At 47.3% G+C, this 17,609-nt stretch overlaps 4 protein-coding genes across 5 annotated transcripts; 2 read left to right on the top strand and 2 right to left on the bottom strand.

The window, feature by feature from the left end:
- The first annotated feature begins 267 nt into the window (after positions 1-267).
- Positions 268-2,439, top strand: LOC101774006 (transcription factor bHLH149-like). 2 transcript variants are annotated; one of them, XM_022823894.1, is made up of 2 exons: positions 268-1,079; positions 1,976-2,439. In XM_022823894.1, the coding sequence occupies exons 1-2, from the start codon at positions 396-398 to the stop codon at positions 1,994-1,996; spliced, it is 705 nt and encodes a 234-aa protein (XP_022679629.1). In that variant the 5' UTR covers positions 268-395; the 3' UTR covers positions 1,997-2,439. The 2 variants fall into 2 exon arrangements, with proteins under 2 accessions (XP_022679629.1, XP_004958763.2); XM_004958706.3 differs by lacking the exon at positions 1,976-2,439 and having other exon boundaries at positions 281-1,470.
- A 3,487-nt stretch (positions 2,440-5,926) lies between these two features.
- Positions 5,927-8,053, top strand: LOC101773444 (ABSCISIC ACID-INSENSITIVE 5-like protein 2). Its single transcript, XM_012843839.3, has 4 exons — positions 5,927-6,124; positions 6,324-6,950; positions 7,079-7,150; positions 7,687-8,053. The coding sequence occupies exons 2-4, from the start codon at positions 6,363-6,365 to the stop codon at positions 7,786-7,788; spliced, it is 762 nt and encodes a 253-aa protein (XP_012699293.1). The 5' UTR covers positions 5,927-6,124; positions 6,324-6,362; the 3' UTR covers positions 7,789-8,053.
- Positions 8,054-8,900: 847 nt separating this feature from the next.
- On the bottom strand, positions 8,901-9,717 carry LOC111256256 (E3 ubiquitin-protein ligase EL5-like). Its single transcript, XM_022823967.1, has one exon. The coding sequence runs from the start codon at positions 9,637-9,639 to the stop codon at positions 9,082-9,084; it is 558 nt and encodes a 185-aa protein (XP_022679702.1). The 5' UTR covers positions 9,640-9,717; the 3' UTR covers positions 8,901-9,081.
- Positions 9,718-11,778: 2,061 nt separating this feature from the next.
- LOC101772631 (myosin-11) lies at positions 11,779-17,586 on the bottom strand. The gene is made up of 6 exons (XM_004958703.4): positions 17,452-17,586; positions 16,360-16,753; positions 15,307-15,893; positions 13,959-15,217; positions 13,338-13,544; positions 11,779-12,429 (listed from the first exon to the last, which is right to left on the bottom strand). The coding sequence occupies exons 2-6, from the start codon at positions 16,698-16,700 to the stop codon at positions 12,115-12,117; spliced, it is 2,709 nt and encodes a 902-aa protein (XP_004958760.1). The 5' UTR covers positions 16,701-16,753; positions 17,452-17,586; the 3' UTR covers positions 11,779-12,114.
- Between the last annotated feature and the right edge of the window lie 23 nt (positions 17,587-17,609).

The raw sequence follows: 17,609 nt of genomic DNA, 5'->3' as shown, positions 1-17,609 counted from the left end.
GCAGGCCATGTCATGTCACTACACTGTGCGCGCTGCCTTGTTCTGTTCTCCGCTAGGAGTAATGCATACTACATGCTGTTCCAAATAATTAACTAATTATTAACAAGGGAAAGAGAAACGTCCGATATGATTATGATCCCTAGCTGCTGATGAATGAATGAATTGCTGGACATCTTTTTGCATTGCATCGGCGTTTCATTTTCAGATGATGCATGCATGGCTCCCCTTGCATTGAGTCCCCTTCAGTAACTAGTAGTGCACACTGCTCTTCAACAGTCAAATAAGGGAGCGAGCATGGTGCGTCGGCGCTGATGATCCCTATCTCCTTCTCTCCTTGCCTTGCGGTCATCCCATGAGGCATCAGGTAGGCAAACGTACTTACTGTTGCCAATGCAATGCTGCAGCAGGATGTTGACAGGGATCATCGAGATGAGATGAAGACATCAAGTGGAGACCTTAGCAGACGGTCCAGACCTGAGCGGCTACAGACAACACTCCATGTGCTGCAATGGCATCCAATTGGGAAAAAACATGCCCGTGCTTGGGTTCACCTCCCTCCTTTTATATGCCCACGCCCAACCAAAGCATCCATCCACTCCCCTCGGCCCTCGCCGCCCGCCATGTCGACGAGCTCCGCGGGCGACAGCGGCGGCCGCAAGCGCAAGAGGGACTCGGACGCCGACGCCGACCAGCAGGACCCGCCGTCCAAGTGGCGCCAGCCGCGCGCGCAGCAGGCCTACTCCTCCAAGCTCCTTGACGCGCTGCGCCTCGTGCGTTCAGGCGGCGCAAGCAGCAGCGGTCGCGAGGTGCGCGACGCGGCCTACCGCGCGCTCGCCGTGGCCGCGCGGGGCCGGTCGCGCTGGAGCCGCGCCATCCTCGCCCGCCGGGGCCGGCCGCTCCAGCGCGCTCGCCTCGTCCCCCGCGCGCCCCCCACAGGAACCAGCAGCAGCAGCAGGCCGGGGTCGCTGCTGGCGAGCAAGACCCGGGCGCTGGGAAGGCTGGTGCCCGGGTGCCGGAGGATGTCGCTCCCCGCGCTGCTGGCCGAGGTGTCCGACTACATTGCGGCGCTCCAGATGCAGGTGCGCGCCATGAACCGGCTCACGCAGGACATCGAGGTCGCCGACGGCGTGATCATTCACACCCATCCATGACTGAATTGCAGTGATCTTCCCTTGGCCGCCGGCTTCCCTCGCTCTGTAGTTGATTGATTGGGCTGCTGCTCACTTTGCTGTGCATCTCATGTAATGTGTTGTTCTGCACCGGGTGGTGACGACGCTCGAGCAGTCGTCCATACTGGTTCTTAGGTCTTGTCGCTGTCCAGCCAGATACCTTGGGCTGGCACACGGGCCTTCAGTTTCTTCTTCCTTCTGAAAAAGAAAGGCCAGACTATCTGAGGCCCAGTGGGCTCGGATTACAGCTGCTCTCCGGCCCATTAAAGATCCAACTCAACAAATTACTAGTTAAAAAGATGGTTAGCTGCAACAAAACTAGCGGTTCTCAGTCGCTGTTGCCACTGCCTCAGCCATTGCCGCCCATCTTCAGCTGTTGTGCCTGGGCGATGGCTAAGCAGTAAGCGCAGATCAATTTTGCAGACAGGTTCACTAAACAATTGTTTAAAGGATGTGCACCATCATTTGTATACTTTATTTAAAATGTTACTAGGAATTCTGAAACTGAACTCTTCAAGTACAAGCATGCATGGTGCCATACTGAAATTTGACTAAAAAATTCTCAACTGAAAGGATAGCACCATCCATCCTTCGGTACTTAAAAATGGAGCGTTCTGAAACTGAAATTTTGCACTGTTCGGGATTCTATTTGTGGATTCTCGTCAATCACCATTCACCTACTGAAATTTCCTTTACTTTTGTGAGAACTGCATGCAGCAGTTAAGGAACACTGCAAAAAAAAAAAAAATCTGAACTCCCTTTCAGTACTTAAAAATGGAGTCTTCTGAAACTCAACTTCCTTTCAGTTAAGGAGCACTGCAAATTAAAGGTGCACACCATCCAGCGCAGCAGGTGCCATATATATAATGACATGCTAATGATACAGCGGTGTGTGAAACTGATGATGATGGTCATCTCTCAAATCCGGGCGTGGTGCTCGCTGCTCTTGCTGATGATCCGCGTCCTCCTCCTCGTAGGCCTCGAGAGTGTCTGCCCATGCTTGAGCAACGGCGTGGAAACTGGATAAACTACTCTACCACCTCATACCAACCAAATGTCTCGTCTCGTCTCCCTTGGTACCTACTACTACCTGTCACCTGATAGTGCTAAAGGTTCATTCAGCTGGTTGGAATAGACTCTGGGTTCTCCCAGGATTCTTTCTTGTACTCGACCGATCAAACTGTTTGGAATAGAATAGTGTCGACGATGGCTACCTTACCTAGGCAGACAGAGGGATCAAAATGTCTTGGAACTTGAGCTCTTGACTGGCCTATCATCCGGCCTCTCTTAATATTGCAATGCATACTCTCTCTAACAACGAGACCTTTTCATGACAGCTTGTGATTTGTTATTTGCTTCCAAAAAAGAAGTATTTGTTAATTAAGGGGAAAAGGAACGATTAATAGTTTTGCCCTTTGTGGAAGTGGAACGAGAGGCAGGCAGGCATGAGTGCGCCCACTGGCATTACATACAAAAGCCCAAGGGTTTCGAAGATGCACCAAAAGTCACTGTGCGTAGCGTAGACTGCCGAAAATTGCTCAAGAATATTGAAATTCTGCTGCAGTACCATCACGCAGTTTCAAACGTAAACGCTACTGTACGGAGAGGGAGCAAATTAATAATCCGAAAATCTCGTACCGAAAGCTTGCTTGCTTAGTGGTAATTGAAAAGGAATTATGGTAGCTCTCCCACCAATGTGGTGACGGTAGTTGCGATTGGCAGAGAACGTACCGTTTTCTTTACTCGCCTTGCTATTCTTTCCATGGAAAACAAGAGAAAGAAAGCCCTCAGGAGGAAAGGAGAAGGAAAAGCTAGCTTCAGAGGGGCATGTGCACCTGTGCACAGGGTGCAGCAATAATAGAGTATACTAGAATTCCTCTGTGTTACCCAATAAACTGACTTCCAATCTCCTATAAAGCACCACTACTCACTCCAACCATGCACAGTAGTGGTAGTATAACTCATGTCATTTTAGGATGCATACGTAGTACGTGGTTATTTTTTGGTATTGACTTTTAGATGTTAAGAAAGACTTTAACAATAGAATAAGAAAAGCCCTGCCAACGTGGTTTAATTAAGTATGATGATGTTGACAGTTGACGTTATGGTTACACTGGCATTGTGCAGTCTGTGTTCGTGTTCAAAATAGCATCCATTTTCGGACTCTCTTGTGTAGCGAGTAAATTGATATGTGACGTTCCAAGGAAAGCAAATTGATGATCAACAGCACAGGGGCATGGTAATTAACTCTTGTGGTGTTGTATTGTGCTCTCTGCATAGTAGAAAACATAAACCTCGAGTGAGTCCTAGGCTGAAAGAGTAGAGCTTTCACAAAACATAAACTGCAGCTAAGCCCTATGTTGCTCACTGTCAGCAACCAAACCCAGCCACAAACAAGCAGTTTAGTTAGTGCTTTGCTTACAAAGACAAAGTCGATGGATGCCTAGTTGTTTTCTAGGGCTTGATCAGATTTCCCTGTCCCCCTGATTATCGGTGCTGCTACTGCTAGTGCTAGTATAAAACAAGATGGACTAAAGAATAAAGACGATGGGTAACTTGCCTTTTTTGCCAAAGCGCGGAGCATCTGCTGGGCTGGAGTTCCCAATCAGAGGCCACACTGTCACTGACTCCTTGTTCTCATCTTCAGTTTACTAAAGTTTAACCAATACCAACTGCATCTGATGAATAATCGTGTGAACCAAGCACCAGTAGCACATGTGCAAGCCTGGATAAGTGAGTCTGACATTTGCATGATATATACTGCTACAGTCCAAGGTAGCACTACTAACGTACTAGCAACTGAGCTCCTGTAATTTCAGCTGCTCAATGCCACTGTAAAGCTTGTACGGAGTAGAGATTCATCAGAGTCAGGCCCCAAGGGCAGGGACAGCCCAATTATAGGAGCGAGTTACTTGTGAAGAAACCAACCTCGAAGCCTAGTGCGGCAGCAGCTACTGTGCCAATAATCGCTACAGCTTCTACAACAGGAGGAAGAGCCTTTCCAATGGACCAACCAAAGAATTTCCACCCTCTGAATTTTTGTCCCTGGAGGCTTGGAGCCAGCCGTGGCAACAACTGTCAGGCACCAACACCACTTCATCACTTAAGTGGGCACACACCAGTGTCTTCATCCCTCACTCCCAAAAAGAAACACAAAAAGAAGGAGAAGAAAGATTCAGTGGGCACTCTTCTCCTCTGCCCCACACTTTTTTTTACTGGACTTGCTTGCAGTGCAGCATTTAACCTACACAGTAGCAGCATTCCTCTTCATCGCCACCAATTGATGATGTTCACCTTAGAAAAAGTTAGGATATTTCTCCTTGTTTTTGTGATGATGTGCAGCTGGGGGATGGATAACTTTTATTCAAAGATGCAATAATTGCCATCATTAGAGGATAAGCTTGCCCCCAAATTTTGCTTACAAGAGAGGCTTAATTAATAAATCTTTGTTAGTGCACCTGGCTGGCCTCTGATTGGGCCACCACAGCAGGTAGGATGCGTGATTCTTCAATCCAAAGGTGATGTTGTTTCATACAACGGGAACCGATGAATAGATTAAAGAGAATCCATATAAAATATAAATTCATTTATGTGCTGCTGGCAATTTAAGGGATATGGATTTTCGGCGACGTGTAATGACACCGATGAAACTTTAATCTGATGCTCCTCCATCATTACATGCTGATGAATCTGTAGCCAGGTGCTTTGCTAATGGAAACATGAGGAATTTCCATGTGTGTGGTACAAATTCCCTGCCCGGTTTCATGTCTCGATGCTCATGCAACCGAAAGACACATAGCCATGCATCGTCATGAATTGAAATGCTCCCCTAGCTATGATCCTGTTTCTTTTTGGTAGCTTGCTTTTCTGAGGGAATCCTGTTTCTTTTTTTTTGTCACAATGATTCCATGCCCAGCCACCTTTCACTAGGAATTGCACGAGTGACTGTAAAAGAAAAGGAAAAAGGAATTCTTGAATAGAAGAGGCTGTGAAAGAAAGTGGAGACAAAAGAGATTCGGTAAACGAGTAATTACTTGGCGGGGGGAAAACCGAGCACATTCACTTTTTTCATCATGAGGAATTTGACAATCCATCCTTTGGCCCTTGCTGTGAGACAGAGAAAATCGACCCTTCAACCAATCATTTGCTCAGGGAAAAAAGTTACCGCAAAAATTTCACCGAGTTCGTAGCCAGATTATGTCAGATCGCCTTATCCACAACAGTCAATTCACTATTCTCTCCTTTAGCTACAGGAGTACGGGACGTCAACTCCATAGCATGTCATCCTTGAGACCTTGACCCACAGGAGGCAGCGACGTGTCCTTGCTGGGCGCCATTTCTTATCCAGCCGCGAAAGCAAAAACCACAAGGCTGCTTCTCCTTCTACTCCTACAGGGTAGCATTGTTCTCCTTCTACAGGGTAGCATTAATCTACCATGCTATGCCTTTTAATTTTTTGTTTATTGACTGATGGACCAGACATGCCTATCCCTCTGTTGCACACGTTTTTTTTCTTCTTTGAACTGCATGTAGCTGCATTTTGTACATGCCTTTTTCAGATTTGCACTCACAAACAAAATCTCAAGCAGAAAAGCCCAAACAGCTTCTTTTGTGAATTAATGAATGAGGCCCCTTTGGTGGGGTACCACTGGACAGTATACCACTCAACTCACTCTCTCTCTCCTAATGTTCTTCTCTCTCAGAAAGCAAAACAAAACAAAACAAAACAAAAACATAATGCAGCAAAGCCTGGAGCATTGGCCTTGCAAAAAGGCAGCCCCTCTTTTGGTTCCCCTTCCCCTTCCCCTTCCCCTTCACAGCTCTCCTCCTTCCTTTGGGAGAGCCTCCTCTGCTTCCTTCCCTTTTAGGACCCTCCTCAACCCCCCGGCAATCCTAAAATTAATGCCCCCATCTGCCGGTGGTGCATCGATCTGGTCCCTCCTCCCCCTGCTCAGGTAAAAATAGGCGCAAGAACTGCACCCCCTGCTCTTGTTGCTCGCAAGATTCTCTCTTTCTTGTCATATGCCCCCAAAGATTTTGTTTCCACTGTCGCCGCTTCGATTCTTGGCTGTGGTTGATGTTGTTGCCACTTCCGATCTTGTTGCACCTGCCCTGTCCATTGATTTCTCCCCTCCTTGGCTCCTTCCTTTGCAGCTAGGTGATCGCGCGTAGGGCTCCGGTGGGCGCGCCTGGATGGGAGTTCAGACAATGTCGTCCCACGGCGACGACGGCCGCCGCGGCCTCTCGCGGCAGGGCTCGGTCTACAGCCTCACGCTGACCGAGGTGGAGACCCATCTGGGCGAGCCGCTGCGAAGCATGAACCTGGACGAGCTCCTGCGCACCGTGCTCCCGGCCGCCCCCGCCGCCGAGCCGTCGGCGGCGGCCGCCAAGAAGACGGTGGACGAGGTGTGGCGCGACATCCAGAGCGCCAGCGGCGCTCGGCAGCCGACCATGGACGAGATGACGCTGGAGGACTTCCTCTCCCGCGCCGGCGTCGCCGTGGACGCCGGCGGCGGGGGCTGCGCCGGGCCGCATTGGCTGCACCAGTACCCGCCGCAGCAGCAGTACCTGGTGCCGCGGCCCTTGCCGCTCGGGGCCGGCGACGCCGTGTACCGCGACGGGGTCGGGGTCGGTGTCTTCCTATCGCAGGTGGCCGGCCGGAAGCGCGGCGCGGCGGCGGCGGTGACCGGGGACGGCGTGGTGGAGAGGACGGTGGAGCGGCGGCAGAAGCGCATGATCAAGAACCGCGAATCCGCGGCGAGGTCCCGGGCCAGGAAGCAGGTGGGGTTCCGTTCCACGTTAGATTTTTCATCTTTCCCAGTCCCTGTCCTCCAAACAGAGATGTAACTGCAAGCTCCATGGATTCCCTTCCTTCAATCTAACAAGGTCTGTCTGCCCCATGCGTGTAGGCGTACACCAACGAGCTCGAGAACAAGATCGCCCTACTTGAGCAGGAGAACGAGCGTCTCAGGAAGCTCAAGGTAAAATCAATCAATCGATCAACCCTCAAAGTCACAGAAAAGAAGCTTGTCCCTTAATGCGGTCACTCAGTTTGTTTGTGAGCTTCATCAGTTGAGCTCTTGGGTGGACTGAAGCCTGCAAAAACACTCAATCTGAAAGTGAGTCATTTTCTAGTCTAAACAAAAGTAGCAAGATACGGCACCTTATTTGTTTACAAGATGTAGGCTTAAACTGGCTATGGATGCTTAGTGGAGAGGGTTCAAATTGAGACCGGTCCATAAGCAATAATTCTAGTCACCGGATGTTAGCACGCACACTGGGTCATAGAAAGTACATAGAAAGATGAGAAAAAACTGGCAGCACCAGCTGTGGACCATTTGGCTTATAAATGGAGCCATGGACGATCACGCAGTCCTATATTCTAAGTATCTTATTGCACTCCATTTGCAGTGTAGTACTAATCTGTCTAATGCGCTCCTATAGGGCAGGCAATGACAGTTGTGGCTGGATTTTTTAAGCCTAGGCTGTAACAACGTTGCTGCTGGTTTTGGTGCAGATGCTGGAGCCGCTGGAGCCGCCACCGGAGCATGAGCGGCGGCCAGTGCCCCAGCCGGAGGTGAAGCAGCAGCTCCGGCGAACGAATTCAGCCACCTTCTGACGAGACGACGGACGGGCCTTAAAAGCGGGCATATGCTTGTTCATAGTGAAGCTCTCTCTCTCTCTCTATTATATCTCTCATTCTCTCTCTAGGGCGTCTAATTGACGGGTTGGGTCTGTGTTTAATTAGATGGAGATGTTGTGAACCAACGAACGAACTCTGCTCTGTCTGCAGTAGTTGCAGATTGTGGACGGGTGTTGCTGCAATGCAATGAAAGTTGAAAGCAATGCATCGTGCTGCGATTTTGTCGCTGCGGTTCCTTCCATGCTTTGTGCTCAAGATCTTCAGATAGGTGTAGGATCCCTTGTTTGCAGCAATGGATAGAACATAGTGGAATGTCCCTGTAGCCCTGTAGGGTACAGTTGGGTAGCTAGTGTGCAGTGACATCCGTTTGGAATTCATCGCCATGTTGGAAAGCGAGGAAGAATAAACGGGAGTTTTCTGATGAGCACGGTAGAGCCGCCCTGCAGGCTGCAGCAGCAAAGTTGCCAAGAAGGTGATGAAATTCTGAAGTGATGATGATCCAGAGTTTCAGACAGAAGCTGCCAGTCCAGTTCTCGGCCCAATTATTGTAGAAACCATGGGCCAGGCCCATTCGAGCATCAACGACGAACGGGGGCTGCGAAACGGCAGGCAGGCCCCAGCCCAGCTAAAAGAGGTGGCTAGCCGGTAGGTGGTTGGGCACCCAGCCAGTCGGGATGTATTGGCAGCTGCAGACACGTACGTTGAGCAAGTCATGGAATTGACAAGCAGGAAGTGAAGGAGAAACTCGACGTGGATCTGTTGAGTCAGTCGTCGGCCAAGGCACCGTTCGGCTTCCAACACGTTGTGGACTAGGACTAGTACGTACACGTGCGTCGACTAGTACACTCTGCATTGCATTACCAGTACTAGTTATCAAACAAAAAGAAAGAATACAGTGGATCTGCTGCACTTTACAGCGATTGATCCATCTCCAAGGTCAGGAACTCAAACGAACGAGCTAGCTGCCGACGTGACATCTTACGCCCCCTGCCATGCTCATGCTCAGCCATAACAGAGCGTAATAAGCTCCATACCTCATCATCCATGGATGGGATGGGAATGGGATGGGATCCATCGGTGGTCTGGTCTGGTCTGCAAAAAAAAATAATGCTACTGCAAGTCTGCAACCCCACACACTACTGTTGTACATCGGTACACGTGCGCACACGTGTACGGCAAACGAACAAAAAGGCAGCAAAAGCTAGCTAGGAGAGGGAGAGCCCAACAAGGTCTGGTGTTTGGTGGTGTCGCCGGCCGGCACGGACGAGATCACGACGGCCACAACCAGCTGCTCCGGCTGTGCACGCACGCCATGAACAGCATCATGTCCGAGTCCGAGTCCTCCCCCTCGCCGTAGTCCTCCTCCCACGGCGCCCGCGCCGCCGCCAGGAGCCGGCAGCGGCAGAGCGGGCACGTCGCCAGCGGCCGCGCCAGGAGCCACCGGTCGAGGCAGCACCGGTGGAAGAGGTGCCGGCACTTGACCTCCCTCACCTCCGACCCCTCCTCGATGACACTCAGGCAGAACACGCACTCCGCCGCCTGCTGCTGCTCCTCATCCTGCTCCTCGCCGCAGCAGCTCCTCCTCCTCCTGTAGTACAGCGCCACCGGCAGCTCGCGCATGGCAGCGTCGCCGCCCTGCTTCTCCACGCCAACGGGGAGGTAGTACCGGAACGACGGCGACGACGACGAGCCGCCGGACGGAAACTGAGCACGCGCCAACGCGCTGAGCTTGCGCGCCGCCACGCGGCAGAGGCACCGCACCGCCGCCACCAGGAGGACGGAGACCGGAGGGAGGAGGAACAACACCGTTCTCACGCTCGCCATCATCGATATGATGGATGGACGGCTCAAGACCAAGTGAGGAGCCTGCAGCACCTACTTTTGCAGCTAGGCCAATACACAAAAGGCAGGAGCGGCAAACATATGTACTTGCAACTTTTGCACACAGAGTCACGACGACTGACGTGTCAAACATTATGGGTGTGTTTGGACTGAGGGACGGAGGGAATGGGATAGGGTATCTTTTTTTACAAGATGATTCCACTTGATGTTTGGTGTTTGGTTGGAAGAATGTGGACGTCCGTTTGGTTGGAGGAACGGGTGAGGGACGAGATAGACGGCATTTTTGTGCCGTTAACTGTGGGCCCCAATTATCATTCACTTAAAAACTGTGGGGCCCATTGTTAGCTGCTCCACCGCCGCCGCCCTGTCCCTGCGCGTACCCCGGCCTTGCTCCGCTGCCGCCCCATCCCCGCACCACTGCGCGAGACGACGCTAACACCGTTCGCGAGGGACGGATCGGTCCGGCCATTTTCTAGGGATGGATCTATCCCACTTTTCCAAAGAATATTCTACTTTGATGTCATCCTCGTCCAACCATCCCTCCAACCAAACACATGCAAAATTAAAACGTTCCTCGATCCAAACACACCTTATATTTCTGAGGCATTATGTTGCTGACTGGCCAGATCAACAAGCTTTTCCTGTTCTCACTTCTCAGTCATAGCTACCAAAAGCTGAAAGCAAACTAGGACAGCAAGTAACTTGCAACTTCATTTTTTTTCGTTTTACGTAAACAACAAGCCCCACCATTATTAAATTTCAGTACTGTGCATATGCACTGCAGATGAGACTTTTGCTTGTGATTTGATCGCCGATACCCCACCCCATTTCCCTTTTTGCTTTGTTTTGTTTTGTACAGCTACAGTACCTCACTGGACAATGTTCCTTTGATTCAAATTTAAGTTAACCGAGTACGTGTACAGTGCTCCGGCCCCATAAATTGAGTGATTTGCATCGCATGTGTACTCCGATCCACACAGATACCTGACGTTTTGAATAAGGTCCAAATGAATTTGCAATATTTATGTTTAGATTTGTCGTACAAAGCTATTGATTTTATTGTACATGCACACATCAGGATCGCGGTGGCCTGATGCAGACGACACGACCCAATTGCAACTCGCTCATTTCGATCGACCTCGAGTCCTTGTTAGATTTGGTATAGATTATCAGAAGGATCAGGGAGCTAGAGAATTAAACTGCTATACATTAATTAATTCCATGCTAATCCCTACCAAGCTTGCGCAATTGCTTCGACCGCGTTCACTGATCGATCTGCATAACGACACCCGATGCATGATGATGAGTAATACTAGTCCAAGAAGAAGAAACCTGATCACAGGACGACTACTGTGGTTGGCACTTGGAAAAATTCAACCCAAAAACAAGTCACGTTTTTTCGATCTGAAATCGACCAAGAAACACTTGGAGATGCAGGCACTATATATTTATATATAATCTCTGTAGCTAACCACACCAGAGATGTTATCAGCAACAATAAATACCATGACACTGAAGGTCTAGAGCGCTACACCATACATGGCGCATTCAGCGTGTCCATGTCCACAAAATTAAGAGAGGGAACAGATGAGGCAAAGGCCTCGCTTACGTTGACACCGAACTGCAGTAACAAAACCTTGGGCGTAATTACGTAAATGCTGCCCCAGCTCACCAAGACCTTTATTTGGTATTTTCCTCTGAGCACACCATTACTCACTAGTCACACTACAGGAAAGTGAGTATAGTACAGGAATACAGATACCTGGTAGGCAAGGCCAGCAGTGCACTGTCACATCATGTGAGGAAAGGCACCAACTGATGGCTGGTGTAGTATAAAGTCTTGGCCATTTGATTCAATCCATCCTTGACTAGATATTTAATCCAGCACAATATATTTATAGTACTAAGATACAAGTTTTTACCATTATGGCAGGACAGTGAAAGGGATCCTGCAAGTGTAAGGTGGAGCGACGACGAGGTAAGCCTGCAAGCTGACTTCACGATTTGGTAGCTTAAAGATATTGGATTCCTGGCCCAGCATTCATGAAGAACTTGACAGCACAGGAGCCATGTCCCCGAAACAGCCTTTGGGGGTCGCGACAGACGCCTACCTGTGAAACTCAGTTCAGAGCGAGCCCATACCATGTTATTAATTCAGTAAGCATCAGCAAATAAGATCCACACAGTAATATCGAAAAATTCTATTGCCAACTGACTACTGACAAGTGATGGTAATTGGACAAGGACTACCCTTTAACATATCCCAAGTCATGCACGCTTTACAAATGGTGTAAACCGGGCAATGAACTCCAAAACAAGCCACTATGATATGCTGCACGAAGACACTGCGGAAGCGTATGAACGACCTATTCACAAGCACCCCTCTGTCTTTCACGAAGCACACATCATATCTGAAAAGGATCATGTTGTAAAAAGAAAATGTTCTTGGCGCCGCACTCTTCACTCCATGTCAAACTCTCTCATGGACCTGGGGCTGCAGATGATGTCGAACGGCTTGTCGATGCTATCCTGCAGTATTGTGATCTGCCCCTCCTTGAGGAGTATGTCTTCGTCCAAGGCTTCGATCTTCTTCTTCAGTGACACGACCTCGTTCTGCATGATGTTGATGTTTCTTCTGAGCTGCTTGGATTCCTGCCACGACAGGTCCCTCTCCTCAGTCACTGTTTTCAGTGTTCCGCGAAGAGAGGCAAGCTCCTTCGCAGATTCCTGGAAATCTTGTTGGAGCTCATTGATTGCTTCATCCTTCTTGGATACCTGTTAAGTGCATTGCAACAAATTTGTAACAACAGATCATATAGCCTATCGAAGCTGGCATCTAAGATATGTAGCATCCAGCATGGAACAACATCCTTACACCGAACAAGTTATTAGATTTCTGACTTCAAGAATCATGCCTTTTTTGGAAGGTACAAGAATAACCACAACAATATGTCTAGTGATCAATTGTTGCCTCTCTAGGCAAATTGATCTGAACACACCGTATGGTTTGGACCTTTTGTGAAGTTGTGCGCCCCACTTAGTGCGCAAACATTATTACAATGCAATACTCTTTTAGCTACTTTATGTTGGATTCTCCCAGGTATTCCTTTCTTTTATGACCAACAGTGATGATTGATGCATCCAGAACTACAGTATGTTGTTTCATAAGCTACCCCCATCATTTCAATTTTAGACCTGGTTCCAGAAACATTCAAAAAAAATATCTAACTGAATATCCTAAATAAGAAAACTTATTGGAAGGATTTCCACAATAGACCAAATCTCAACTTGCGCACATTATATCCTGGATTCTAAGCAAGATGTCAAAACTTGAAAAATAATGACTAGCAAAGGCTAAACAAGCAGCACACTATCTTGATTGAAAAACTTAAATGGATCTGTCCAGGTTAACAATATTTTTTAGACCAATGATATGGCAGTTACATCGCCCGTTCTGCGAACAGTCTGGTAACCAAGTCATTCAGCAAAAAGACCTACCTGCTTACAAGTATTTTGAGATACACTGAAACCTGAACATTACAAGTGGCTAACACCAGAGACAAGACAACTCAAAAGTAATACACAATGGAAGGGAAATCCTACTTTGATCAGAGAAAAAAATAATGAACTATTAGTTTTTTTTTTTGGGGGGGGGGGGGGGGGGGGTAAGGACATGATGTTACCTGAAGCTCTAACTTCTTAGCCTTGTGGGTGATGCAAGAAAGTTCATCCTGAACTCTCTGGATCTCGTTTCTCATAACAACTTGAATACGAAGTGAAGATGCCAGATCAGACTCCAATTGTTCAATGTCAAGTTCCTTTGACAAGAGTGCCTCCTTTAGTACTCTACTGAGCATAGCCTCTTCTTTCAGCTTGAGTCCGAAATCATCCTACAGAAGAATGAAAGTTATTTGGTGATGAAAAATTATATGCTTAAGGTGCTAAAGCAATTCATGTTTCCATAATAGTTAATCACTACTGATTGGGCTAGATTTCACTAGGCATCCTATGCAAATTCTTACCATAGAAGTTTCATGAAAACACATTCTGTAGAACATGTAACTATCCAGAAACATACTTATTGTCAAAGTATTTTTTTATTGGTAGGGTCCTCTCCTCCACACTTGACAGCTACTGTGTAAACGACAAGGTGGAAATTAATTTACTTCAAACAGCAAAGATTTACTGTTAAAGATTATTTTTTACTGGTAGGGTCCTCCTGTACACTTTTTACAACTAAACGACAAGGTCAAAATTAATTTACTTCAAACAGCATAGGTCCTTTTGTACCAGAAATAACTCACCGTTTGCTCTCTGGAAGAACTACCTCTAGCTGCAGTCTCACCAGATTTTTCTTTTACACTTTGCTTTTCATTCAGTACAGAATTGATTGTCTTCAAACTTCGCTTCAAACTTTCAATTCCTCCTTTGATGCTTTGGTATTCAAAAGTGTAATCACTGACTGTCAACACATCATTGCCACTGAAAGATTCATTTTCAAGTTTCTTGTGTTTCATCAAATCCAGCAATTTGGTGCAAAGTTGGCTGATCTTATCAAGCAATGACAAGCCTTGCATCTGCAGGCTGTCCACTCTAGCCTGAAGCTCCTGGTCAAGGCGAATTGAGGAGAAGGTTGCTCCATTTCCAACACCTTGTAAACGATTTAAGAGTGCAATGTTCTCTTGTCTGAGGGACTCCACTTCAAGATGACAAGATTGAATTTCACCTCTCAACTTTTGCTCCACCCCTGTCAGTCTAATAAGTTCCATTTGCAATTTCCTCGTTTTATCACTGTCACACTCAACAAATTTATTGTCTAATTCAGCTTTGCATCCCTGTCTTAGACCTGTGATTGCCCTTTCCTGTTCATTACATGTTGTTTGTAGTCTAGCAATCACTTTGTGCAATGCTTTGTTCTCTCCCTCCTTGTCCTTCAAGTATTCCCTGATGTGGTCCCTTTCCTCTACAACCTCGGTAAAACGAGCACGCAAATCTACTGAGGAATTATGGAGCTTCTCATGCTCGTTTCTGAGTTTCTCTATATCGTCATTTAGTTTGTTGTTTTGCATTTCCAAACTTGCAGCTTTGGTTGAAGCTTCAGCCTTGTTTGCTTCAAGAAAAGTAACTTCTCTTTGAAATGAGACATTCTGCTCTGCAAGTTCTCTCACCCTTTCATGTAGTCTCTCTTCTTCAGATTGAAATCTTGATAGTTTGACAGACCAATCGTGTGACCTTCTGTCCATCTCTCTCTCCAGTGTAGTTTGTATTTCACTCTTCTCCTTCTCCAACCTCCTAGTTCTGGTATCTAGTTCTTTCTTTGATTGTTTGTATTGCTCTTTGGCAGCAGATCTTTCTGCAATACGTGCTCTGATCTGTGAAGACAGTTCATCTGCTAACTGTTTCCTATCTTCTATCAACTGCTGGATCAATTGAAACATGTCATTTGAGCTCATTCCCTTATCTCTGAGCATGTTGAATTCATATTCATCTCCACAAGGAACAATGAACCTTGACTCAACTTCTTTAGCTCTTTGCAGCAACATGTCATCAGTTTCTTGCTCCCCTGATGCAAGTACAAGTCATCATCATGAAAATGTTGAGAAGCATCACAAAAGAAGAGTCTACAATGAATGGAGCACCTTGAGGTCATACCTGAAATAGGACAAGCGGAGGGGCAAATAACATTTGGAGGTCTCACATCTTGCAAATCTTCATAAATATCTTCAACAGATGTAGCACTGTCTCTCTCAAAAGCATCTGGCATGCTTATGTGGTTTCTACCTGCATTGCACATAGCTGTAATCTTGCAGTTATCTCTTGTACCCTCTTGAGCAACTTGCCAAAGGCAGTCATCTTTTATGTCTACATCTGGGTAGCTCTCTGTATTCTCTTTCATTGATTTTGGTATGGGTGGTACTGTTGATTGGGGTCGAGGTGGCCTTCCCAAATTAGAAACCATAGATGCGGTGGAGGAGTACTGCCTCTGTTTCTCATTTACCATTGCATCTTCATGCCCTCTATCAATGTATCGATCTAGTACTTCATTCTTGTTTAATAGATTGCTTAGTCTTGTTGACCTGCATCGAAGAGCAATGGGAGAACTAACAGGAGAGTGCCCTGCCGAGCATGAACAACATCTTGAACGAGGAGAATCATTTTCAATGGAAGAATGTTCTTTCGGGATCTTTATTGCATATTCTCTCAAAACTGGATTCCCTTCTGGTGACCATATGTTGGGGCTGCAAGTTAAGAGTACTGTTAAAATAATTTCTCAGATGACTTGCTGAATAAAACAAGCTACGACACACAAGGCCTTAATACCAAAATGATATCTGCCAAATAATGCTAGTCTTAAAGTGGAACTCAATCACAAGAATATATATTTGGGTGAAAAATGGAAGGATGTAATGTTTATGCAATCACATCTAGTACAGATAACTGATGCCAGAGAAAATTTGCACGTGCATTGAAACTGAAAAAATGTAAAGAGGACCCCTTTGTCAAAAGAAATAAGCATCTAATAGCTTAAATGAGTAGAGTTTGCAGATTTACACAAGGAACGTATCCTGATCTACTCCGTATTTGCCATTTTCTTGATTTAATAACATTACCAACACGGCAAATAGGCAACACTGGCTTATATCCATACATGTTAGATTATAAGGGAGTACCGATAGAAAATCATCAAGCAGTGGAACCACTTACGTGACATCTTTGACATGCTGAGGTGCATCAAATTCATCATACAAAGTGCATGGAACATCACCAGAGAAACTAAAGCATCGTTCGTCCAAGCAAGTGTTTTTGGCCGGAGACGAGAATGACATGGACCTCCTGAGCTGCTTCGGAATGGCTGGCTCCTCCTTATTCCGCTTTTGACGACGGCTTCTGGATCTTGACAACCTTGTGCTGCAGGAACCGGAACTTTCCCTGCCCACATCTGCCTCCAGCGTCTTTTTATGCTTAGTCCCGCTATCACTGCCTGGTGTCCCATTTTCATCCCCAGCATTTGCAGCGGAGGACCCAAAGAAAAAGAATCTTCTCATGTTTCAGAAATCAGAAGTATGGAACATTCACAGGTTCACCAGAAATTGGGTCCCTGCATGGATTGGATCTTGGTCAACAAAGCATTAACTATGAAACAGATTATGTAGCAAGCTGTACATCTGAAATAACAAGACAACAAATCCTCTCTTTACGAATTAGCCGAGAACTAACAAAAATATTAACACGAGACTTGGGAAACAAAACCATCCCAGAAAATGAGAATCTACAAGGATCTTTTTTTTTAATAGATCACAGGGAAATGTTCAGTAATTCCACATATCATTGGAAAGGAATAGAACTAGTTGTCATCTCCCAACTGAAGTTGCACATGTTCTCCATGCCTGCATCTCACTACCTCGAGTAGGAAATCAATCGAACATGTTACACGCACAGCCACCGGCACCATAGTAAAAGCGAACGATGCTCGTTTGATCCTCGATCGTAGGGCACCGAACCGAACCGCGCAAAATTCAATCAGAAGGGCAACTGAACCCAAAAACCCAAAAATCAAAACAGCAACAGGCATTCGCCTAGCGAGCCGTGTCCCGTAGATCCTTGATCCCAGAACCACCGACGACTCAAGGACGCCCCTCCGATCCTCGACCCAGCGCACCAATCACCCAAAACCCGACGCGGAATCCAGAACCACCCGCACCGACTACACCCGGAACTAAAACCCAACGAGAAGTCGCAAGACCTGGAGCCCGAAGGCCATTGCAGCGGAGTAGAGAAGAAGCAGGAGGGGCAAACCTGCGAGAATCCCAAGCGCGGCGAGGTGAGGGGAGTCGGCGGCTGCGGTGTGGAATATGGATGGGATGGCAAAGCAACGGTCGGGTCGGGGGTGCTGGAGCATTTGATTAGCCCGCACTAATTGCGATTAACAGCTGGCCTTCCTTTTCCCAGCGGAA

Source organism: Setaria italica, chromosome II, assembly GCF_000263155.2.
Source record: "Setaria italica strain Yugu1 chromosome II, Setaria_italica_v2.0, whole genome shotgun sequence".
NCBI lineage: Eukaryota > Viridiplantae > Streptophyta > Magnoliopsida > Poales > Poaceae > Setaria > Setaria italica.
The sequence above is the reverse complement of the archived record's forward strand: the minus strand, read 5'-3'. Positions and strand labels throughout refer to the sequence as shown.

What these genes read in the sequence shown, in the direction of transcription:
- LOC101774006 (XM_004958706.3), top strand. Translation starts at nt 396, where the DNA reads ATGCTGCAGCAGGATGTTGACAGGGATCATCGAGATGAGATGAAGACA.
- LOC101773444 (XM_012843839.3), top strand. Translation starts at nt 6,363, where the DNA reads ATGGGAGTTCAGACAATGTCGTCCCACGGCGACGACGGCCGCCGCGGC. An exon ending in GGTCCCGGGCCAGGAAGCAG is followed by an intron (nt 6,951 to 7,078) that starts GTGGGGTTCCGT and finishes CCATGCGTGTAG; the next exon opens with GCGTACACCAACGAGCTCGA. An exon ending in AGCGTCTCAGGAAGCTCAAG is followed by an intron (nt 7,151 to 7,686) that starts GTAAAATCAATC and finishes GTTTTGGTGCAG; the next exon opens with ATGCTGGAGCCGCTGGAGCC.
- LOC111256256 (XM_022823967.1), bottom strand. Translation starts at nt 9,639, where the DNA reads ATGATGGCGAGCGTGAGAACGGTGTTGTTCCTCCTCCCTCCGGTCTCC.
- LOC101772631 (XM_004958703.4), bottom strand. Translation starts at nt 16,700, where the DNA reads ATGAGAAGATTCTTTTTCTTTGGGTCCTCCGCTGCAAATGCTGGGGAT. An exon ending in CTCCGCTTGTCCTATTTCAG is followed by an intron (nt 15,218 to 15,306) that starts GTATGACCTCAA and finishes TACTTGCATCAG; the next exon opens with GGGAGCAAGAAACTGATGAC. An exon ending in GTTCTTCCAGAGAGCAAACG is followed by an intron (nt 13,545 to 13,958) that starts GTGAGTTATTTC and finishes ATTCTTCTGTAG; the next exon opens with GATGATTTCGGACTCAAGCT.